This window comes from Lissotriton helveticus, chromosome 4_1 (genome assembly GCF_964261635.1).
Source record: "Lissotriton helveticus chromosome 4_1, aLisHel1.1, whole genome shotgun sequence".
Classification (NCBI taxonomy): domain Eukaryota; kingdom Metazoa; phylum Chordata; class Amphibia; order Caudata; family Salamandridae; genus Lissotriton; species Lissotriton helveticus.
In genome coordinates this window covers 1,174,944,544-1,174,970,660 of record NC_136063.1, presented here as the reverse complement: position 1 = coordinate 1,174,970,660, position 26,117 = coordinate 1,174,944,544, and the positions used below count along the sequence as shown (strand labels likewise).

At 43.6% G+C, this 26,117-nt stretch overlaps 1 protein-coding gene across 2 annotated transcripts in view; it reads left to right on the top strand.

Annotated features, from left to right (window-relative positions):
• PIGN (phosphatidylinositol glycan anchor biosynthesis class N) overlaps positions 1-26,117 on the top strand; it is a 1,090,233-nt gene that overhangs the window by 506,660 nt on the left and 557,456 nt on the right. For both annotated transcript variants that reach the window (XM_078687755.1, XM_078687756.1), the window contains 2 exons: positions 8,695-8,794; positions 8,934-9,026. In XM_078687755.1, coding sequence (XP_078543881.1) covers positions 8,695-8,794; positions 8,934-9,026 — 193 coding nt within the window. The remainder of the gene's footprint in view (positions 1-8,694; positions 8,795-8,933; positions 9,027-26,117) is intronic.

The window sequence follows — 26,117 nt, the reverse complement described above, 5'->3', positions numbered from 1 at the left end:
TTTATAAACAAGTCACATGACCTGTTATGCGGCATAGGGTGTAAAATGCGGAGAAAATACGTTGGCACGTGAGGCGGCGTCAGTAGCGGACCGATGTGCGAATAGGCCGAAGGCAACACAACGCGCCAAGATCCGGATGGCACCGAGGTGGTGTCCAGCAAGTTGCAGCACTGGTGTGGCCATCCTACAATGCTGAAAGTCGGCGTGGGGCGCCCCGTTGGCCTGTGAGTTTGCGTCAGTAGCGGACCGATGTGCGAATAGGCCGAAGGCAGCACAACGCGCCAAGATCCGGATGGCACCGAGGTGGTGTCTAGTAAGTTGCCGCACTGGTGTGGCTATCCAACAATGCTGAAAGTCGGCGTGGGGCGCCCCGTTGGCCTGTGAGTTTGCGTCAGTAGCGGACCGATGTGCGAATAGGCCGAAGGCAGCACAACGCGCCAAGATCCGGATGGCACCGAGGTGGTGTCTAGTAAGTTGCCGCACTGGTGTGGCCATCCAACAATGCTGAAAGTCGGCGTGGGGCGCCCCGTTGGCCTGTGAGTTTGCGTCAGTAGCGGACCGATGTGCGAATAGGCCGAAGGCAGCACAACGCGCCAAGATCCGGATGGCACCGAGGTGGTGTCTAGTAAGTTGCCGCACTGGTGTGGCCATCCTACAATGCTGAAAGTCGGCGTGGGGCGCCCCGTTGGCCTGTGAGTTTGCGTCAGTAGCGGACCGATGTGCGAATAGGCCGAAGGCAGCACAACGCGCCAAGATCCGGATGGCACCGAGGTGGTGTCTAGTAAGTTGCCGCACTGGTGTGGCCATCCTACAATGCTGAAAGTCGGCGTGGGGCGCCCCGTTGGCCTGTGAGATGGCGTCAGTAGCGGACCGATGTGCGAATGGGGCCAAAGGCAGCGCAACAATATTTTCTGATTTGAAGACACCACAAGGCGCTGAGATGCCAAGATCCGGATGGCACCGAGGTGGTGTCTAGCAAGTTGTGGCACTGGTGTGGCCATCGTACAATGGTAAAAGTCGGCGTGGGGCGCCCTGTTGGCCTGTGAGATGGTGTCAGTAGCGGACTGATGTGTGAATGGGGCCAAAGGCAGCGCAACAATATTTTCTACTATATTTTCGGAGTAGAAGACACCACAAGGCGCTGAGATGCCAAGATCCGGATGGCACCGAGGTGATGTGTAAGTTGCGGACCGATGTGCGAATGGGGCCAAAGGCAGCTCAACAATATTTTCTGAAGAGAATACACCACAAGGCGCTGAGATGCCAAGATCCGGATGGCACCGAGGTGATGTCTAAGTTGCGGACCGATGTGCGAATGGGGCCAAAGGTAGCGTAACAAGATTTTCTGTATGGAAGATACCACTAGGCGTTGAGATGCCAAGATTCGGATGGCACCGAGGTGATGTCTAGCAAGTTGTGCCACTGGTGTGGCCATCGTACAATGGTAAAAGTCGGCGTGGGGCGCCCTATTGGCCTGTGAGATGGTGTCAGTAGCGGACTGATGTGCGAATGGGGCCAAAGGCAGCGCAACAATATTTTCTGACTGACACCACAAGGCGCTGAGATGCCAAGATCCGGATGGCATCGAGGTGATGTCTAAGTTGCGGACTGATGTGCGAATGGGGCCAAAGGCAGCGTAACAATATTTTCTGTATGGAAGATACCACTAGGCGTTGAGATGCCAAGATTCGGATGGCACCGAGGTGATGTCTAGCAAGTTGGTGTGGTCATCCTACAATGCTGAAACTCGGCGTGGGTCACCCCATTAGCCTGTGAGATGGCGTCAGTAGCGGACCGATGTGCGAATAGGCCGAAGGCAGCACAACGCGCCAAGATCCGGATGTCACCGTGGTGGTTTCATAGTTGAGAGGCACTTCATCTGCAGTGGGGCGCCGAGATCCGGATGGCACCGAGGTGATGTCTAGCAAGTTGCTGTACTTGTGTGGTCATCCTACAATGCTGAAACTCGGCGTGGGTCGCCCCATTAGCCTGTGAGATGGCTGTTCTTTGGATTTGGGCCTGGTCCACTAAAATGGCCCTGGGACACCTTAGAACTCGGACGCTCGATTTTTTATTTCCTTTCCTGTACATGCAAAAAAAGGTAAATGCCCGGTATGTTACACGCTTCATCTGCCACGATGAACTCTCCAGAGGAACCGAAAAAAAATATAGTTGTGGTAACTATACCATGCATCGTCATATGGAGAGGTGGCACCAATTAATTATAGTGCTGCATAAAAGAGAGATTTGGAGGAGAACCCCTGACCTGCTAGTACATTCATTAAAGAAGTGGCACTGAGAGCTTCAGAGGCAAGGGAAACGGTCCCAAATATTTAGAAGAACTTTGGAAAGATTAAAATGACATGTTTAGATTGTGGTAAATTAATTTCATGTGGGCAGATGAGTGTTACTCTAATAAATACAGCATATGAACATCATCATAGTCGATGGTTGGTAGAGACATTTTGACTATATCCTGGACCTGCCCGTCCTCGCCCAAAATGGCGCCGGAATAAATGGGACTCGTAACTCCTTGTTGTGTACTGGTTGCACAACCTTGATATCACGAGATACGTATGCAGTTTTGAAGCACATGGCGGGCGGGGACGAGAATTGATTGAATATTTCGACATCCCTATTGATATTAAGTTCTGATGTGTTATTGATTACTGTACTGTTGAAAATTCGAATTAACGTCACCCATGGTACTTGCCCGCAAATGTATATCTAGATAATTTTATTGTAACTGGCCCTGTCGTATTTTAATTATAAAATGTACGTCCACCGATTCCGTAACTGTTAGACACCTTAGTTTTTGCAACCTAATGGCCCGCCCGTTACGTTCCTCTACAGTGTAAATGTCTATTCATCATATACGATTACAGTTTGCTCCGTGGCAGGCCCACGTGGTTATAGGCTCGTATTTGTATAATGAAATTTTCACAATAAAGGTTTTTAAAAGAAAACATGGTAGTAGTGTATACATTGGTAAAGTTTTTAATAATAGTCACTGTTTTAGAATCATTAAAAGGCAAGTGAAATAAAGCAGACCAATTACATGAAGGGTAAAAGGTATAATACGAAGGAACGCAGTAAAGATAAATGGTCAAGGGCTGTTGTGTTTTCTATTCCTGCAACATAAAGTGATCGATAAGAATCTCATATTCAGGCGTATCGGCGACTAAGACAGCAGGTCGACCCTCTTTTGCTCAACGGCTCCGTCATGGGACGAAGAAACGCTCTTTTTCTCGAAAAAAGAATATATTTTACTTGCAGGACAGTTGTAAAATTTCCGGGAAAGTACATTAGCCTGGAACATTATAACATATATTTAAGAGAAAATAATGTTCGGAAGTAATTAAAAGCGTAATTTTTAGGTGATATGACCAAGGCTTTCATCATTAGAATAAGAAAAGTAAAATGAACCAATGAAAAGTTTTATTAACAAGTCACATGACTTGTTATGCTTACGTTACGCGCTGCGCGCCCCGGATGACTTCCGGATGCGCTAACGCGGCGCGTCATATGACGCATTACGCGACAACGCAGGTCCAGAATATAGTCAAAATGTCTCCACCAACCAGCGGTCGAAACACAACCCCTTTCAGCAGGCTAAATAGTTCTGTTAAATGACAACAGAAGGGACAGGCAACAAGAACCATCAGTCAAAGAGGGGAGGGCTAGTTCTTCTCTACCGGGTTACATTGGGGCGCTACCGGAACTGATCGAATTGGTAGTCTACAGTGTTTCTGGATGTTTCAGACCGAAGCTGGGGTTAGCATGAGAGCAGCACCATTTCGTAGCTCCGTTGTGGCCATTCCGCAACCAATCATGGCAGCCGCTCTTTATCGTTATTTTGGGCGGGGTGGGTGGCGGAGCCGAGCTGTTTTGCAGCCATCATTGTGTGGAGTTCAGTTCATCTCACTAGTTTTGTATTTGTCATGAGGGGTTGTTCCTAATGTTTCTATTTTAGCGAGGTCAAAAAGAGATCCCATTAGTGGCCTACTGATTTTGCTCGATTCCTTTTCTTTTTTTTTTACACGATTTTTCGTTATCTGCAAAGACTAAACAGAGTATTGCGACTCTGTGTTTGTTTGTAAATAGAGAATGAACCAAAGAGAACTAATTCTAAAACAGTAAATACTTGGATAACAATCAATCAAATGGAGAGAGAAGCAGGCACGACGGATTACAACGGGGGCAAAGGCCTGCGTTAACTACCTTTCACTATCTGCAAAGAGAGAGTACTCCTAATAGAAATGAGGGGGGGGGGCACCATTCAAAGCAGATCAGTGTGCATAAACACGAAAATGTTTTCACTTACCACGTACTTGACATTCGACAGCTTATGATATTTGCTATTAAAAAACCATTGAAATTCACTGAAAAAACCATAGGTTATAGACCATATATAGTTAGGAATTAGCATTTACAAAACCTTGAAAATTCACTGAAAAAACCATAGGTTATAGACCATATATAGTTAGGAATTAGCATTTAAAAAACCTTATTTTACTCACACAAAACCATTGAAATTCCATATATAGTTAGTTGCACTAACTATATATTGCGCACCCGCAATCCACTGCTGATCATGTCACATATTACATCATTCATGACATGGTCAGTGACATCACTGATGACATCACTGATGACATCTCAAATGACATCACTGATGACATCACTGATGACATCTCATTTGACATCAATGACCACATCACTGATGATATCATTCATGTGACAATACAATGCATCTCCTCACATTTTAATATAACCTCTGTTTCACCCAGTGTTAAATACAGAGTATAATTTTTGAAACCATTGACACACCAATACTAGTTACTACATACGTACTCACTGATTCCTACGTCTACACACACATTCACTCATTCACCCATACAATCATTCATACATACAATCACTCATCTTTACAACACTATCATATGCACTCATACACCTATACAGACACTCACACTCTGCCACTCATCCATGGAGTTACTCACACACCTAGTCAGTCCTGTAAAGAATCAATCACACTTCCATTTTCTTGTCTATACAGTTAAACATAGAGCACCTTACATTTTCAAACATATAGTAACACATACTTACTTTCTTATACAATCATTGATACAAGTACACATTGATCTGCACAGAGTCACACACCTCCCAGCCAGCCACACACACACACAGTCTCCCATACAAATACTTGGACAATCAATCAATAACCCATATAGTTAATCATATAGCTACTGATCAACACATGCAGTAGTTTACAGAACAACAGACATAATGATGCACAAATTAAGACAGTTTAGTCACTAACCCATGCACTCAGTGAGACACATTTAATCACTCACTCATACATTCAGTCATGCACCTACTAAATCCTTCGTCCAGACAGTTATACATCTACTCATTCTTCAATATCTAAAACATATTTAAACTTTACAGAAACACACAGTCACTGGATGATGTCATCAGTGATGTCATCAGTGATGTCATTTGAGATGTCATCAGTGATGTCATCAGTGATGTCACTGACCATGTCATGAATGATGTAATATGTGACATGATCAGCAGTGGATTGCGGGTGCGCAATATATAGTTAGTGCAACTAACTATATATGGAATTTCAATGGTTTTGTGTGAGTAAAATAAGGTTTTTTAAATGCTAATTCCTAACTATATATGGTCTATAACCTATGGTTTTTTCAGTGAATATATATATATATATATATATACACACACACACACACACACACACACACACACATACATACACCCTTCCCTTTTTAAAAATAAAGCACGAATATTGGCAACAGGTATAGACGGAGTCCGTGGTCCTGTTTTGTGCGTACATGCACAGGGATACTGCTAGCGGATATATATATATATATATTTCCATCCATCCACATTACCCAATGGCGGTCACCACTGAGTAGTTATAGTGAGCATAACCCCCACCACGGATCCCATGGCGTGAAGCCATTTCAGTCTTCACCTAAGCCGCTTATATGTATACCAAGTTACTTACGTGCTGCGGTGCACACACCTCTTTGTTAGAGGAGTGTGTAGCGTGACAGTCAATTCATGCTTTTAATAAATGGGGACAGCACTAACCGAGCGTGCACTTCATGATTAAGGACATGGGATGATTATACTCGTGTGTCACGTGAGGACGCTCATAAAAGAAAGTAACAATTCCCCGCACTATTTCTAAGTGTGATAAAACTTTTGGTAGGAATACTGTACAGAGATTCCTTCTTACCAGTGTCACAAAATGTACGGTCACTGGTGTGGGATGGGTGTGTAACAGGTGACACATAATCATTGTGTTACGGATGGATATATACCTCGGCACATTTATTAAAGAGTATTAAATGTCCACCTCGAATGCCTTGATGTCTGTTATTTCTCTTTAAGATTAGGGCCCTTGGAAATTCCGGGAGCGCCCATGGGTAGAAATCGTGAGTTTTTACCTAGCCTTAGCGTGTGTATACTGCCGGGGGGGCTGCCCTTTTGGTCCTGATGAAAGCTTTGCTGAATTAAGCAGTACCAAGCAGAAACATGTCGACCATTTTTCACAACTAACCTAGGATACAGCTAGTTCCATTTTATAACCAACACGTGTCCGCCTCACTTGATTTTAACTATCGCATTCTGTTCTTTCATTAAAATTACTTTTGGGAGCAGTCTGCCATCTTTTAAATACATTCACCCACTTTATTTACTATCACACAGTCCGGAAAAAAACCGCTCCGCTGTAACTCAGGTGTTGTAGCACACCGGGGAGACACTCGGTCTCCCTGGTGGGAACCCGATGATGAAGCATGTCACCAACTGGGTTGGTGAGTGAGGGTTCTTTTAAAAACAGAGGTTTTTTCCATCACGTAGACACACACCCTAATCGTGGTTGCAAATTTCACTTCTTCTTTGCACCATTAGTCCCTCTTTTGTTGTTGAATAGTTATAGTTACAACCACGTTGCCATAGTAAATAGATTTTTTTGGTTTGCTAATAAATTTGATGCTTTTTTTTTTAACATAAATGATCAGCAGTCACTATATATTCCTTAAAAAATGATTGTATTTGTTTAAAAATCTTTCTTCAAAATCCTTTATTAATTTTGTCACCAATACAACCAATGTAGCCAACGCGGTTCGTCTCTTCCCAGAGACTTCATCAGGACTTTTCAATGTTCTTGCAACTGTACTTGTTATGTATGGATAAAACCTTTCATATAAAAAGCAAGCTTGTTTTGTTCAGTTTTGACCTTAGTTAATGCACGTAATCTTCCTATGAGTCATTTGAAGACGTTAATCATCAATACATCTGGTTCTTGCCCATGTTGGTATCAGGATCTCGGTCACTTCTCTTAAGGTCTCCAACGGTATACTAGCCATCAGTTTCAGAAAGGTTTACCTTAACCTCGTTGGCGTGGTGAGGGGTACTAGGGGGATCTACCTGGGTCCAGCATTTTGTTTCATGTTCCCTTACCGCAGGATCGCAGGCAGGGAGTTGAGGTTTTTGCTGCCAGAGCTTTTGTGGCCAGGGAACAGCAGTGTTCTGGTGGATGCGGTGCTCAAAAGACGTACCCGGGTACTCGGGCAACTGGATGACTCTGGGAGGGTTGGCCCAATGACCAACCTCCCACAAAAAATGATTTGGCCCTGGGGATGGGGACTCGTGGCCCCTGAACCCCCCCAAAAACACTTCAACCTAGGAGTATGGGTTCCCCATGGCCCTAACAAGGCTTGGTGAGGGGGGCCCAAGCCCCATTCCCAAAATAATGAAATTGGCCCTAGTGGATGGGTCCCCTAATGTAACTATACCACGTCCCTTCAGCCTGTGTTTTTTTTCCCAGTGAATTTCTAAGATATTTGTATTGTAAAGTAGGATAGTAAGATATTATTACTATTCCTAACTTTAACGCCACTTTAACCTTTTTCATCATTTTTCCATCGACCAACCCATTCATTTATATATTGACCTGTATGCGTGCTTGGGTCTTAGTTATCTACGAAGTTGTGTATGTGCATCTCTGTGTGTGGCTGTCTTTCTCTTTGAGTACTATTTGCTCCCCAATGCATTTCGTTTAAAAGTGGCAAAACAATACATCTTGTAGCACTATTATCTAATTATATGGGTGAACAAACCGTGTGTATTATAGGCAATTCGGAAGAGAATCCCATGAAATATTCTAGTTTTTCGGCTCTAACACCATACATACACAGGGGTATTATTTTTGCGATAGGAGGAAATAATGCATGTGCCTGTATGAAAAGTGGTGCTGCAGACTCAAGCCACCTTCCAGGACTGGATCTGTCCCGAAAGCATGCTCAGTCCCTCAGTTTTGCTTTGTAAATACCGGAATGGCCACTCGACGTGTAATTTATGGCTTGCCTGCCAGAGCACACTTCTAGGACTGGCAGTAGGAAGGTATATTTTCAATACGTTGTAGTTTAAAGCATTTCATTTCTTGTTTTGAAATAAAATAGGTTTTTTTGCATTGCTTGATTCGTTGATTGTCTTTGTCATTTTAGGAATCAGTTTAATATAATGAGAATTCTAACATGGCAGAAGCAGAGAGACAAATGACTAGATTGTCCTAAATGTGACAGGAAATGACTGCTCATGTTTTAATCCACTGTTGTACATGTTTCGGCACGTGATGGTCTCTTTTCAACTTTCTAGGTCGAGGCTTATTTGGGACCTCGTCAAGTGCATGCAGAACGTTCCCCTGCTTAATTCGATGGCGTTATTGCTCCTGCTTGCTCTGGGAGTTGAAATCCTTGTGAGTAAACATTCTTGGGGCCAGCGTGTAATCTGTGCCGAGCACACAAGGGAGCCTATTGTTAACTTTTGTTTTCTTCTTCTTTTCCCTTTGTTCACCCAACCATCCCATGCTATGTCACGGCGGAACGCACGTGCAGGTCCTCAGCTTCTTTTACCGCGCGACGCTGACTGTGGGGCTGGCTGCGTTTGCGGCCTGGCCTCTTGTGACGCAGCTTCGTGCTCAGGTCAAGGTATGAATATTGTTGGTCGTACTCTCTACTTTAAGCTGCATTCGATTGATTTATAATTAATGTGTCTGATACCTTCTTAATTACTAAATAAAGTATTTGGGGGGGATTTATGCCGGCTGATTCTATGGAGTTCTAAGGTATTTTCCAGTCAATATTTCCTAGCTTGTCTCAGTTTCCTTACTTTATTCGCCCCCTTTTGTGCAACGGTTTTCATGAAAGAGAAGTAGCTGTGAAGGAGGAGTTAGGTTCACATCGTTTCTCATAGGGTTACGCACTGTATCTGCAAACAAAATTACTCCCTGCAATGCTCTTTCTTACATAGCATAATTGCATAATGCTAATGTAGTATTTGTATATATTATATTTCTAATATGAGAACATGTCTAAGCATATTCTTCAAGCATCGTGTATATTCCGTGGGAATGCGTTAATGTACATTCATATTAGTCTGCAAAATGGTAAAAACAAAAGAATAAATCATGTTAAACTACAAGTATCTACCGTTATCCATTACTGAATTTCTAGACAGGCACGTAATCTTTAATATTTAAGGCAAGTGTCCCATCACAGCTTTTCTCATCACCCATTAGTGCATCTTGAGGCCATGCCACTCACACACAGGTTAGCGCACTGCGCACAATGCCTGCGTCTGGTTAGCAGACACAGAGCATGTCTGTTGCTTATCCCTCACACATTTATCCTCAAGACCCCAAGTGCATCCTGATATTCTGGTCGCTGCCTCATTACACACAAATTCCTGCCAAGACACCCTTTGTTCAGATCTCCTCATTGGCTGTCCCCTTCTTCCATGCCTCCACAGGCGGTCTTCGCGGAACTGTGACCTCTTAATCAAGCTTGTCCTTCCTGGATTCAGTCAAATGAACGATATAATGATATTCACATTGACTTTCTCACCAGAATTGTAGGAGTAGCAGAAGTGACATTCTGTTTTATTCATGGGTATTTGTAGAGCGCATGGCCACCGATACGGACTGCCGGTGTGCTAAGGCAGCCTACAGGTGACATTTCAGTCCACCACTTTAGTTGAATAGGGCGTTTTTTGTACAGTTTTCTAAATCTTAGGTCTGACTCTGTTTTCCGTATTTGCGGTGGGATGGAATTCCAGAGCTTAGGGGTCAGAAATGCAAATGAGTATCCTCCCCTCCTTGTTCTCTTTATCCTTGGTATAGCAAACAGTTGCTGGTTGGTGGAGAGCAGCGTATTTGTTGGATCATGGGCTGTTTGTAGTCTTTGGATCAGCTTCGGACCCTTCTTATACATGGCTCGGTGAGCGATGCATAGAATTAAAAAAATGTTTTTTTTTAAATACTGGAAACCAGTGCAGGTTTGCCAAAGGTGTGGTCACCAATTGGTGTTTGGCAATTTTCAATAATATATGGGCTGCAGCATTCTGAGTGACTTGGAGCCTTTTAATGACTCTCTTGGAGCTTCCCAAGTATAGGGAGTTCCTATAGTCAAGTCGTGAGAGGACTAAACCTTGCACCACCACTCTGTGTGATGGTTCAGGTAGCCATCTCAATAGCTTTCTCAAAGGCCCGAGCAGGCCAAGACATGTTGGCACTAGGTTTTTTTTGCCTGTGTTGCCATTGCGAGCTTGTTGTACAGTCAGAAGCCTAGACTCTTGACCTCCACTTTAGGTGTAGGATGCTCGGCCATAAAATGTTGCCAACTGAGCTCCATTCACCTGGCAGGGTTGTTGCCCACCACCATGAACTCGGTTCGCAGAACCAATGACCATCAAGGACATTACAGTTCACTCTTACCCTCTCAACAGCCTTCTATTTGCTGCTGAGTGCTGGGGTGCATTGTGCAGTGAGAACTACAGAAAATAGAAAGACACTTCACTGTTTACCCAGCTGCTGGTAAAAGAGTAGTGGTTGTGCACTGTTTATTGCAGATAATAGCAGAAAAAATGACTATTTACCTGGCCACTGGCTAAATAGTACAGGTTATGCACCTTTCGTCCGGCAGCCGTGCCAATAACAAGGAAAGTTCACTATTTACTTGGCCACTTACTAAATAGCAGAAGTTTATGCACTATTTAGGCAGACAATCTAGCCAACCACAAAAAACTTTACTCATTACCTGGCTGCTGGCAAAACAGCAGTTATTCCGTACAATTTGATTAGCAGTCATGCAAATAAACATACTTATTTACATGGCTGCTCGTAAATTGCAGAAATTATATAATATTTGACCAGTAGCCTGGAAATAGCAAAGACATTTCAATATTTATCTGCTGGCTAAATAAGAGATATGAGGCACCGTTTGGCTGGTGGCCTTGTAAACAGAAAAGAAACTTCATTATTCCCCTGGTGAGTAGTTAAACAGCAGACAGTATGCACAACTTGCCCAGTAACCATGCAAATAATAGAGGAACTTCATATTTACCTGCCAGCTCAGTAAACAGCTTAATTTTTGTGTTATTATGCCAAAACGTAGTTGAAAATTCTGCTCATACCTATTGCAAATAGAATAGTATTTTGCAATCCGACCTATATACTGTCTGGTCGGTTATCAAAATATTGAATCACAGGGGGTTGAAGAATGAACTGTCTAATTATTATTCATTACCGAGTTGCCCAATTTGCAACACTGTGATTGACTGTAATCACAGGGATGGTGGCCTGCAAGGGACAGTACACCACCTTCCCTATGACAAAATTCTCAAACTGAAAATGTTTTTTTTTCATAGCAGCCTGTGTTCCTTAAAGGAATCAGTGCTGATTTGGAAAAACAAAAAAAGATGTCTGTTTTGGAAACTTTCTTTCCCCTAAGGCTGTCAACATGATTCCCACAGCGAAAGGGGTCTTCAGGGCAACCCTTACCCTTTGCAAATTAGCTCAAAAATTATTTGCAACAGCAATTACAATTGCAAACTATCAATAAATTCCTTTCCGAATTGAAAAGGGTGAGGGTGGGAACCCTTATACATACCCTTCTATTTGCAATTCAGAAACTCCTTTTACAAGTCAGAATAATTTTCCAACTCATAAAAAGGGTTTTCTACATATTGATAAGCACCTTTGTGGTCAGAAGCCCTGTGTTTTTGCCACATGAGACCCTTAGGGTTGAAACGGGCTTAAATGCAGACACTAACTTATATGTCTAAATGTCACAAATGTCTGAAGGTTTCAAGTTTTTTTGACAGCCAAGACACAGCGACTTGAGAGGGCCTTTATAAAGCTTTCTCGTGCTCTACAAATGCTCCTACTATTTTACGTTTACCTGCAGAAATGGCCAATGATAAGGATAATTAGAACTTTTGCAAGACTGGTTAAAGCTGTTTACACTTCAAAAGCCATGGGAATGTACCAGGACCAAATATATGATTACCAAAAGGCACCATGTTATCAGAACATCTCTTTTTGAAGAGCAGATCGGTGCATCCTGCAATTATTCATTCAAGTTCAGTTCAATTAAACAAATCTGACTAAAGCACCTGAAACCAATTATTTATAAAAGCAAAGCCAGAACTGGAAATGTTATATTCCAGTGACATAGTGCCATCTGATATTTAGGGTGATCTTATCGACAGGAATAGTTGCGTAGGGCTCCTTATGAAGTCACCAACACATTGTAAATGTGAGGCTTCATTTCAATGTCATGACAGAAAGAAGAAAAACTAGAGTTTTGGGGACGGAGTTAACTCCATTCAGATAGCACAGGACAATACCCCACCATCCGGAGGGACCTCCACCTGTCAAATTTAGAGATGTCCGCCGGCCCTGTGGACAACTTTCTACATTGACAGGAACTATTGTCAAGGTGGTTCTTGTCTTTGCACAAAACGTTTGACAGACGGTACCGTCAGACATGATGGCTGGCTGGCAAACATGTTCAAAATTTTTGTTAAAAAACAATGAGCTAATGCCCCTCCCCCTACATTGGGTGGTTTTCTCCCAGGGTACCGGGGGTCATCATTATTTTTCGAGTTCTTTACAGCCATGTTTTACCCTAAACAGGATGGAAGATTCAAAGTCCTTCCTCCATTAAAGAGGGGGAGATTCACAATCAGTTGAAAAAAATGGCTAAAGGAAAAGCAGCCGGCCCAGACGGGCTCCCCGTGGAAGTATATCAAATAGGATCAGATATCGTTGTTCCTGTCCTTACGTCCCTATGTAACAAAATACATCAGGAAGGTGAGCCTATTCCACAAACCTGGTTGGAGGCCATAGTCACGCTGGTTTTGAAGCCCAATAAGGACCCCCTGATCGTCGAGTCCTATAGGCCAATCTCGCTGCTAAATACTGATTATAAAATCTTTGCAGGTGTTCTGGCGGCGAGATTGGCCAAAGTAATTAAGTCTGTGGTCCACGAGGATCAGATGGGTTTTATGCCAGGTAGGCAGCTGAACGAGCTGACTTTCCAGGCCATTGCTGCAATCGATTTTGCTACAGAGCGGAAATTCCCTTTAACTATCGTAGCAATCGACGCCGCCAAGACCTTCAACCAAGTTAATTGGCTGTACCTGTGGGAAGCACTATCGAGATTTGGTATCCCAACCAATTTTTATAGTATCTATAAAAGCACTATACCTTAATCCTAAGGCCAAGCTTCTTGTCAACAGTTTACTCACAGATTGGGTTCAAATAACACGTGGCACTAGACAGGGGTGCCCCCTCTCCCCCTTATTGTTTGATTTATATATAGAACCCTAAGTTATCTAGTTAAGATCTGATGTTTTAATTAAACCTTTCTCCATGACTGAATTAGATTTAAAATTTGCTTTATACGCGGATGATCTTTTAATGTTCACTTTCAATCCGGAGGTAGCAATTCCCCGACTTTTTGATCAAGCAGAAGCTTTTGGAGAGGTTTCGGGATATGGAATTAATAAAGAAAAAACGGAGATCATGCAGTGGAACCAGGAGGTTATATTCCCCGAAACGAAGTCCCAGATGAGATATCTCGGAATACATCTGGTTCAGAACATCTCAGAGACATCTAAAGTAAATCTGGATAGAGTCTACAAGGACATCTGTGGGCTCTTGCATCGTTGGTCCGGACTGTCACTAAACATCTTCGGGAGAGTGAACCTGGTAAAGATGGTTATTTTGCCGAAGGTTACTTTCTTGTTTAATTCAATACCCCTGACATTCAGTCCAAAAGATATAGCCAAATTACAGGGAAAGATTGGATCTTTCATCTAGAACTCAAAATCGCCCAGAATCTCCTTGAAAAAACTGAGAAGAAAACTGAAAACAGGAGGACTTGCTATGCCAGACATACTTCACTATTGCCATTCTTTTCATTTTAAACATTTCAGACTAATGGCTGATAAAGCCGACACGTCTTGTTTGGGCCGTCTATTTCAGGCATTACTACATGGTATTCCCCTAGGACATGAATTCTTCTTATTTAAATTTGGGGACCCTAGATTTTATAAGAAGGTTAGATTAAAGGTCTTAGGTGCGGCTCTGAGAAATTGGGTGTTCGTAAGAAAAAAGCTAGGAATCCCGTATTACACACCTCAGGCCCCTATATGGGACTCCCCGGGGACACCGGAATGTCTCAGGGACCAATTATCGCTTCCCCTCAAAGCAGCTGGTATTATGCAGTGGCAGGATCTACTTGATAACTCACAGCTATTGGGGTGGGACTCCCTTTTCAGGCTGACCAATGGAACTCTCACCAGGTTCAAATACTACCAGCTATCTGGCTGGTGGACTACCATATCATGGGATTCAACAGCTAACCCTAAGTTTGACTTGGTAAAGAGAAAGGGGAGCTGGAAAAAAGAGATCTCCTTCTGGTATGAGGCCTTAAATGAGAAAGATGAAGTTACAGAACTGGAACTTAATAAGCTGTCGGGAGGAGCAGAAGGCCTGCAATGTGATAACTTATCGGTCCTATGGGGAGATTCCTTTAATATGCTAAATACAGTAGTGAAATCGGCTCCCCTAAAACGGAACCATTTGTTCACTCTGTATAGAGCTTATATATCTCCGAAAAAATTGGTAAAGATCACGAGCCTTGAATATTGTTGCCCACGCTGCAAAGTTTCCGCCGCTGATGATTTGCACATGTTTGTAGAGTGCTCAAGTTTGTTACCCTTTTGGTCTAAAATTGAAGAATTTATAATAGAAGTTTTGGGTATACATCTTGTGATTACACCTAGGATGATTCTTTTTGGTCTGGATGTAGAGTATCATCTTAACGATATGAGGACCAAATTCATTTTTTATGTAATGATTTTAGCTAGGCGGGAAATATGCAAGGCCTGGAAGTCAGAGAATGCCCCTACTTTTTCTGACTGTCTGAAATATATTATATATGCTAGTGAGTCTGATATAGCGTGTGATAGCTCTAGCGAAGATAAAACCTGGGCGGCCCTTGTGGCTTGGCGGAACAGATGAGAGTATTCCGATGATTTCACCTGGGTACTGTTGGCGCTTGGTCTCCAACCTAACCAAGGGCTTCCCAGTTTATGGGGTCTGGAGTGGATAAAGCAAACAGTTAAGTCTAGAGGGGTTTTCCTTCTCCTCTCTTATTTTGGGGCTAAATTCTTGACGTTGGAACATCGTGACGTGGAGCCAAAAGGAGAGGAGGAGATTCCCCATCTAGAATACCCACTATTGGTATATGAGGAATACAAAAAAAAAAATAGTCCTTCCTCCAACAGCCCCAACTCTGTCGGGACAGCAGAGGAAGTATTCCGTGGAGGAGTCACAAGCAAAGGAAACAGACTAAAATTAATTAAACTGATGTCATTGGAATATGAATGAATTTTCCCAGTAAATCAGAGAAAGGCATATAGACATCAAAGACACAGATTAACCTCATTACAAATATTGCAAGAAATAAAACACTAAAAGAGAAATTTTGCTACCTCCTTTCTTGTGACCTACAAATTGATAATTTCACCAATCCACTTTTATGCTAATTTTCCAAGGGATGTGAATCCACGGTTTCTGACTGATATAGGATGATTCTCTTTCAAATACAATTTTCTGGCTGTAGCTCAGACACAGCCTTTGTTCTAGGTGAGAGTTCTCACAGTAGTAGCAAAAGTGCTGGCCCCAAGTAGGAGTATCCAGAACAAGGACACAATGAAGTGTGAGGTATAGGCAGCTGGCTGTAAGTAGCCTTCCTGAGCAGTCATCAGGTACAGGCAAAAGGGTAGACCTGCTTCAAAAATGTGTCACCTTTAACAAGAGAAACCTCTGTCCTACGCCTAACTCCTACCATCTACCCTATATCGGCATTCAAGAAGAACTAATCAGCAGCCCTTTAGTAACACGAACCTCACAGAATTTCTGTGGTTTTCCTTTTTCCCAACTTTTCTCACTCCAGTTCTGAGTCTCCACCCTCCATCTACAGGGATGCAGTCAATGCACTTCCACTGTGTAGGAAAGCTATATCTACTCTCTATCTTGTCACGCAAAATATGTTCCTTGTCCTCTTAGTGCTGCAGCCATTTATTCCGTCCCTCTTGATCCAGGTTCTCTTTGTTCCGGTCCCACTGTGCCTGATCATTTTGATCCTGGTCCTCTTAGCCACTACTGACCATTGCACTTGGTCTTCTAGATGCTGATGTACTTCTTACATCTGCTCTACCTGTAACGATTGCTCTGCGCCACTTGGTAATCCGAGCCGTGGTCCCCTAGGTCCTGATATTCATGACCCTCAGCCCTGTTTCTATTCCTCCTGGTCAAGATCTTTTCAGTCCACTTAGTCTTCCTTGAGCTGGTATGTGTGGTTGCCTGTGGCACTTGCCATCCTGGTCTTCCTAGTCTTTGTCCTGCTGATCCTGGTCTCCTGGTTCTACTGGCCATTGCTCTCCAGGTTCTAGTCTTGTTAAATCAGGTCCTGATTTTCCAGGCTCTAGCCCTCATGCTCCTTTCCCTCTTGGTTCCGCAATAATTTTCCTGGCCTAGAATAGATCATTCTAGCCATTCCTAGTTCTGATGTTCCTTGACCTCCAGGTCATGCTAGCTTAAGAACTTTCGGCCCTGTACTTGCTGGTCTGTCTGGTCATCATTTCCTCACATTCCTGCTCACAGTCCTCTGGGTCCTGGGTTCCATGTGTCACAGACTTCTTGTCCTGGACCTTTTCATCCCCCCCATTTATTTTCCATCAATCCTCCTGGTTCTGTACCCCTGGTTTATCCAGCCCTCTGGTTTGCCTGTTCTTAATTCTTCTGCTCCTGGTGCCTCTGGTCCATATAGACACGGTCTTCATTCTGGTACTCCTTTGACTAGTCCTCACAAATAAGATTTTCAGGCACTGATCCCACTAGCCTTGGTTTCTCTTGCCCTCCTAGTTCCCCGGTCCTCCTGCCCCTTCGTAGTCCTCCTACTCCTCCGGGTTTGCCTGTTCCAGCTTGTTCTTGTCAGTCTCACCCTGGTCCCCTCTATCATAGTTCTCCTAGTAATGATCCTCTTAGGTCTTCCTCATCCCTCTGGCACTGCTCCTCCTACTTCCCACATTTCGTGTTTTCCTGGTTCATTTAGTCCTTGTCTCTCGGGTTTAGGATCCCTCTGAACCTGAAGCTCGTGGAACCTCTGATTCTAGTCCCACTGGGACATTCTAATCTAGGGTGTATTGGTCCTGCTAGCCGCGGTCCCTACAGGTCGTGGTCTTCCCGTTTCTGGCCCATTTGCTTTCGGCCATCTTTGATCTGATCTCTATTGTCATCAACTTCTAATCTGTGATCTTTCTTTCCATTGGTCTCCTAGTACTGGTCCTCTTTGGTCTGTCTACCTGGGTCTGCTACTCCTGGCCCTGGTCTTCCTTGTCCCTCTGGTCCTAAGTGATGCGATCAGGCCCTCGTAGCCCTCCTCGTCATTATGGTTCAAGACCTTCTATTCCTTCTACTTCTGGTTCATCTGTTCCTTCTGAACCGTGTCCACTGAGTCCAGAGCTCTCTGTTCCAAATCCTCCTGGCTCTCCTGATCCTTCTCACCCTGGTCCCAGGACACATAGTCCTGTATTTCCTTGCCTGCTCCTCAGCTATTTGTCCCTGGTCTTATTTGGCATTGATAACAATGGTCTTCGAGGATTAGGTCTCCCTGGGCCTGGTTCTTCTTGTCCTGGTCCTCATGGCTCTAGTCATTCTAGCCCTCCTGGTGGTTCACTTCCAGGCCCTTATTCTTCTATAGGTCATCATCCTCCTTCTCCCCCTCCTACTGGTCTTACTCCCTTGGTTTATCTAATCCCCTACATTGCCTGTTCCAACTCCTTCTGCTTCGGCCCCCCCTGATCCATGCAGTCCTGGTCTTAGATCTTGTGCTTCTTTGACTGGTCCTCATGAATAACGTCTTCTGGTGCTGGTTCCAATGGCCTTGGTTTCCCTAGCCCTCCTAGTCTCTAGTCCCCTCCACAATGCCTTCACTCAGGTACAGCCTCCAAATCTGCTACCCAGATATTATTTTCTTTGGCTTTCAGATGTCTTTTGCTGCAACAGCACTATCATAATATAATGTGTGTATTTGAAAGTACACGTTCAACCGTAGGTATCTTGGCACTGAATACAGATGTTTATTGTTACCTAACTCAATGGTACTCTGTTTATCAACCTCAGGTGGATGAAAAGTTGAGTGGAACCCCGCCAGGATTTGAACCTGTGATCACTAGGTCAAACACAGGCCCCTGCAGTGGACGCATTAGTCCACTGAGCCACCGGACCCGGCCTATAGCAAGAACAGAAATTAGGTTTCAGTGGAGGCATAGCCTTGCACACCTAAAACACTACTTAGCATGGTAAAAATCAAAACTATTATTCCCAGGATACATTGTGCTGGTGTCTGAAATGTTAATGTGGCTGAAGAGGTCATTCATGGCATGGCACCAATAAGCATCTAAGCCTGACACCCTCTCTGGTAGGTAAATAGTATGAATAAAGTGTGTTTATTCAAAAGGCAGATGAGTGAACTCCCCCGTGAATTACCCAGATAAATTACTTTCCTGGCTCCTGCTTTCACCTCCCCATTCCACAGAAATCTCATCACTGTGTCTCACTCAATTTACCTCCTACAAGTGTCCCAAGACTGCGCTCTCAAGTACCAATTGTCTACTATAAGTATTCCTCCCTCCGAGGTCTAAACACCACCTATCTCTCTCCATTTCGTGTTTATTGCAGCATGTCGACTGCTGCTGTGTTGTCAGGTCTGAAATACTAAGCAAGCACAGTCCTCCTTAAAAAGAAGTCCAAAGCTAGCACTAGGACTTCCATAGATAGCCCAAAAAGAACCCAGCCCTCAGAAATAATCAAAAGGAGGTCCATGAACATTAAAAAAAATGTGTTCTCATGAATGAATTAAACATTTATGCAACATAGTTTAAAACCATTCTCCTTATTCTTTGCAGACAGCCACATATTCCTAAACTGCAGAGCAAAATATCTGCATGCCATATCCTGAAGCTCCTAAAATATAAGTTTGATGCCTACAATTTTTATTTGAGTAATAAAATGACATAAACGTTTTAATTTAAAACTGCTTTGACTGGTTTATCATCTGTAAGATTAGCTTAATATTTGTGCATTCTATTGTACATTTGTATATGCACTCACTTTCAAATAGTTGACACCCACTGATCCTCAATATAAGATGGCCCCCACCCTGCCTTTACCTGGAGTTCCTTTTGTGTAAAGGGTTGCCCGGCTAAATAAAGCATTCCTTCACACTATTTATCCCCCCACTGGTGAAATGCTACATCATCTCTAATATTCAACCTGTTGCTGGATGAACAGAAGATATAATGTTCTGTTTTACAGGCTGTTTGGTAAATAGCAAAGATTATGTACTACTGGAATGGTAACCAGGTAAATAGCCAATTACGTCATCAGTAAGGAACTATGGGCCATATGTATCAAGATACCCATTTGCGATTCTCAAATAGCGATTTTTAAGAAATCGCTATTTGAGAATCGCAAATAGGTATGTATGTACAAAATCGCATTATTTTTGCGATTTCTTAAAATTCCTTAATTGTGATGAGCAAATTGCGAATCGCAATTAGGGAATACTTTCCCATTCATTTCTATGGGCCAGGAGGCCCATAGGAATGAATGGGAAGTTATTCTCAATTTGCGATTCGCAATTTGCTAATCGCAAATTGAGAATCATTTCAAGGGTGCAGGGGTGCCCAAAGGACACCCTGTTGCACCCCTATGTATGTGAGTCACATGGCACTTTGAAAAATGCAAAAATGTCCATTTTTCAAGGAATTCGCAACTTACCACCAACTAGAAGTTGGTGGTTATTTGCGATTCCTTAAGGACATTTTGCAATTTTTTTTGGCTTCATACATTGCATTTAAGGAATCGCAAAATTTGCGATTCCTTAAATGCAATTGCAAAATAAGGAATCGCAAATTGCACCAGATTTTGCTTAATACATTCCATTTAGCAAATTCGCATTCGCAAAGGCCAAAATTCTGCGTATTTCGGCCTTTGCGAATGCGAATTTGCTTGATACATATGGCCCTATGTGATGATGATGGAGTTGTGGCTTTCTTAGTTCACCACTAACCTTGGGGTGAGGGTGACCAAGGAGCCACTGATCCTTATCAACTGAAAATTCATTTTATACCAAAGGATGAGTCAGAGAAAGGGGGCATCATCCTCACTGATTAGGATGCAGAGAAAACTCCCTTTAACACAAACCACAAGTTCCGCCTCATGACGGAGATGATAGGCCCAAAAATATGCCTTCTTACTTTGCTGTGGGTCAGGTTCCAGTGAGCCTCCTCAAAACCTTGCACAACAAGGACTTTTACGAGTAATTCCCTGCCACAAGTCATCCCTGCTGTACTTGTGGAATTCTGCTATATGTGCTTGTAGATCTTCAACCACATTTACTGCTTCAGGCCAATCCTCCAGTGTGATTCCTGTTCCTCTGCATCCGCCATCCCAATCCTCTTTGTAATTTAGAAGATTAGAATGATAGTGATGATGATGACAATGATAAAGAGGAAGGAAAGTACACTGCAGGTGGGACACGTGCTTGGCCTAGTGATCAGTTAAGGCAGTCTTCCTCAACAACAGGAGTTGACTGGGATGCCTATGTAGCACCTGATGAGGCCCGGCCACAACCCGCTCTTTGAGACTTGCATTCCAATGTTATTGGGGACTACCATAGATTTCTAGGAAGGCCTTCTCAAAAGTGTACTCTTCGTATCCAGTCTAGAGAGAAGACCTGTTTCCTCTTCAATTTTAATCATAGGGCTAGAAGAGGAATTAGATTTGCCCCTTTCTTAAAGCAGTTGTAGGAGAAGGTACTACACAGATAACAAATCCAGCATCTGCATCTGTCACCTTAGCTACATTGGATGAGGTCTAATTGTAGCCACTGACATGTCACCTGCTTTTATACTAAACTAGGTCAAAACAGAGTCAGTTATTTCAGATATGGTTCAACAGAGATCCATGAATCCTTCCACCCCATGCACTGCATCACACAGCACCACATATAATGTAGGAGCATAAATGGGACGCCATGGTCTGATGCTGAACACCCTAATGTCTGCTGCTATTGAAGCAACTAAATGGTCTGCAATCCTATCCCATTGCCACAGGACACTGTGGCAGCATTTTTCTAGATAGGTTCCCAGAGGTGGACAAATTAAAAAGGTAAAGCTCTTCAGATATGACCTGGTTTGACAGTTTGGAGTGCACTATTGCTATTGGAGCAGGACCAAGATGGATTTGCATATGGCTGGATGTAATCTTAGGTGGCATGGTGAGCAAAAGAACAATGTGTTGGAATGCTATCCCGAGTGTTTGGCAGTGGTTAGACTTACTGAACGCATTGTTCTCATCACGTTTTATGTGTTTGCCATAACATCCTAAGTAGCCGAGGATATGGTCACATGTGGACCCTGCGGTCCCTGTGCCACTGGAACCAAGCTGCACCTGACTGACGTGTCCCAATCCGGGCAGAACCATTCTTGGGTTGGGTGTGTTCCGGTTCAGGCAGAACTTGGCTTGGCTGTTCTGGCAGGACTGTTTCTATTGGAGAAAGATCATCACATTTTGTGTGTTTATATTTCAAATCTTTTTATTTCAATTTTATAGAAACAAACGAATAGTGCCTGTTGTGGACCGTGCTTTTCAGTGGCTGTGCAAAGACCTGCGGGTTGTAATATATAAACAAGGGTCGACCAGGCAAATCAGTACCAAAGAATACCCTCCCACCACCCTCCTTCCATTCACCTTTGCATTATCCCTTGGGGTTCAATTTTAGCGGTACTGTCAATTAATTCTGCTTCGGAGTTAGGTGTGTGACCGTCTCGGGCAGGCGTACCACGCGTAAGTATTTGGGGAAGGTGAGCTCTTGGAATTCTTGTGAGAGCAGAGTCAAAAACGGTTGCCACATGTCTCTAAAGCCAATCCTTGCCCAGATATCATGAGCGTAATCTTTTCCATTCCTAAAATATGCCATAATCGTAGGAGCCATCCTGTATGTGTGGAATCTGCGAGGTCCCCCAGTGCATAAGGATGTGCTGCATTGCCACCCCCAAAGCCAGTCCAATCAGGCGCCCCCTTCTAGATTTCTAGGGGTATGTTAGAGGGTTTGGTACCTCTAGGAGTACATATGCTGGGAATCTTGGAAGTTGGGTATCTAAGTGTGTGTCAATGTTGTTTAGCACTTGAGCCCAATAAAGCTGTAAGTGTTGGTATCCCACAAGACATGCACAAGTGTTCCCCGTCCCCCGCAACGCCGCAACCCCACCAGCAGTCCACGCTCTGTGTAGTGTTGACCTTGTGTATCCACGCTGGGGTGTTAGTGTTTCTGTCAGAGCTGTGTTATTAGCTGTATGTCTGGCTCTATAATACAACCCTTCCCATTCTTTGTCACTTAGTGCAGTGAGGCAGTCACTGCATTACTATTCGCGGATGACACCATCCTCATATCTCAAACTCCGAAAGGCTTGCAAAATCTAATAAATAAATTTAATAGTTATTGTGTAATGAAGGGGTTAGAAATAAATTCATCCAAAACGAAATATATGGCAATTAATCCCTCCAAATCCTTTAAGAAGAACTTGGTCCTAAATAATAACAAACTTGAATATGTGGAGTCTTTTGACTATCTGGGCATTAGGCTGGATAGCAGAATGTCTTGGGCGAACCAACTCGACAAAAGCAGGTTAACACTTACACAGAATTCATTGCCCATCTTAAAGATTCATGGTGGGAGTATATCTAAAGCTATTACACCTGCGATTGACGTGTTCCAAGCAAAAGCCCAATCCGCCGCCCTGTATGGGGCCGAAATTTGGGGGCCTTATTCTAAAAAAACATTTGACGTTGTAGAAAACAAGTTTTTCAGACGCCTACTTAGACTGCCCCTAAGAACACCTTTGGCGTCACTCTACTTAGACATTGATGTAAAGCGTACTGATTTCTTGTGTTTTTTGCGACCACTGCTTTATTGGGTGCGATTATGGTCTACCCCAGAACTAAGTAACTATAGAGCAGGCTTATTGGAAATTATGGAATTAGATTCATTCAACACAATTAAGTGGCTGAGACATGTATCTTACTGGTTTACAGTAATAGGCCTATCACATTACTGGGAAACACCAGCTGTATCTATCACCTTGCCTAATAGTTGTAAGATCCAGGTAAAATCTGCCTACTGGAACTATGTGAATAATCATATATATGAACGTGCCACTGGACAACTAACGTCCACATTCTTGCAATTCAAGGATCTTCCATTATTTGAACTTTTTATGGACGAAATTGAGCCACCCCTGGCTAAATCTGTCTTCCTCAAATTCAGATATGGAGTGTTACAGATTAAATCAAATTCCTGCCGGTGGGGAGGAGTAAGTAAAGATCCTCATTGTATTTCATGTGTACTAAACCAGAAAGAAGATGAGGCTCATATCCTCTTCTTTTGTCCATTATATGTTAAATCTCGAAAAAAATGGATCATGCCTCTATGTAAAAATATGGGGACACGTTCATTCAAAGAGGCAGAAAGAATATTTAGATCCTCTAACAGTAGGCTATTAGTGTTTGGTCTGAGTAGGTTTCTCCATGGTGTTTGTATAATCAGAAAGAAGCTTGGATTACCATTTTAGGATTAATTGATTTTAATATTAGTCTTTTAATATTTTTACTATTGTATATAACTGTTTTAAAGAGACATTAAAAAAAAAAAAGTTGATTGAACTGGTCGAGTATGATACCCTGGTATGTATATCCCCCTTAAAACCCATGATTAATGAATATGCCCTGAATTGCACTTTGTCCAAACAGCGCTTTTGTACAATATGAATGTTTTTAAAGTTTTTATTCATTGTAACAAATTTCTATTTCATGAAAAAGTATGTGTATTATATGTATGTTGGCTTAATGACAAAAATGTCGAATAAAAGCTTTTACTACTACTACTACTTAGTGCAGTCCCTATGGCCTATTCCCACCTGTCACGTCACATGTTGTATATGTGCTTATTTCACGTGCTCAGCAGAGCGTATATTTCTGAGATTAGTTTCTTGTCTTAGGACTTAGACAGCAGCCATTTTTCGAATTGGGTGAGATGTCTTTGCGCATTGGGCCTATTTTGTGGTTGTAGTGCCGGTGTCGGAGTTGTAGGTAGCTTAGCCCCTCCGTCTCTGGGATACCATATTCAGCTTCAACCCGCAGGTAGAGGAGCTCCCCCTCAGACTCTGAGCGGCACCACTGCCTAAACCTGGCCTCCTGCACCCCTGGCTCGAACTCTGGGTTTTCAAATAGTGAAATCAGGGGGAAGGGAAGGTTGTCAAGTTGTGTCTAGTGCTTGTCTGATCCCACGCCGCCATTGTAGTCTGCGTAATGGAGGATAGATACAAGTTCCGGGGTCTGTGTGGTTTCTTAAGGAAGGGGATCTTCTGTAGTGATGTTTGGGCCACTGCCGTGTCCTGGAATAACTAGTGCTTTTCTGATTCAGCACGGTTCCATTCCACTAGGTAGCTCAGTTGCGCTGCCTGATAATGCAGTTGATGATCGTGAATCCCCAGCCCTCTCTCATTAGGTGGGAGAAAGCTAATGGCGCTTTTCATCCGTGGCTTCCGGCCCTCCCAGATGAACTGCAGAATCTCTGTCTGCATCTTATGAATCATGCTAGAGGGTGGCTGTTGGGGGAGGATCTTTAACAAATATAGGATCTTGGGGCTTTTAGAACTGGGGGTCTCTAGTTGGCAGATGTAGGTACCACTGTCCAAATAGGGACCCTTGCTTCTAGTCAGGGTAAGGAGGGAACACTCTTAGATAACCTCTGCTCACCCTCTGGGTAGCTTGGCTCGAGCAGGCAAGGCTTATCAAAGGCAATGTGTAAAGTATTTGTACCAACACTCACAGTAACAGTGAAAACACCACAAACTGACTCCACAACAGTTTAGAACAATAGAGGTATTTAATCTAAACTACACAAGACCAAAACGAGAAAAATCCAACATACACAGTTCAAGAATATGGTTGCAAAAGAGTTCTTATAGATGTGATAAAATAATCCACAGTTGAGTGAAAAGTTCACAGTTGCGTCACGTTTAGCCAACAGTACCTTTAAAGGTGACAACGTTCCAAAACAGAAACTGGTGCGGTGGAAAACAAGCGATGCGTCACTCCTGAGACCTTGGGGAGGCGATGCGACAGCCCCACTAGATGTAGCGGGCGTGATGCGGTGACTCCGGTCTGTATGGGGAGGGATGCGACCTTGTATGGATTCCGGTGCGGAGGTTCCATATTGAAAGAAGCTTGCAAAGGCACGATGCGATGATCTTTAGAGTTGCGACGATCTCCGGGGCGACGATGCGCGGACCAGCGGTGATCTTCCTCTCACAGCTCCTCGACGCAATGGCTCTACGACGACACTCACAGCGACGTGATGCGGTCCGCAAGCAAGCGGTGCGACGATCTCACCCAGCGACGACAGGCTCTGCGACGACACTCGCAGCGATGGTAATCTTCCTGCACCGGTCTGGTGCGTCCCGCAAACGAAGGATGCGATGACTCTGGCAGCGGCAATAGGCGCTGCAACGATCTCGGCCTTCGTAGCGGCGGGAATTTCCTCGCACTGCCGGGGATGCGCTCCGCAAGCGGGCGATGCGACAAAACTTGCAGAAAGTCT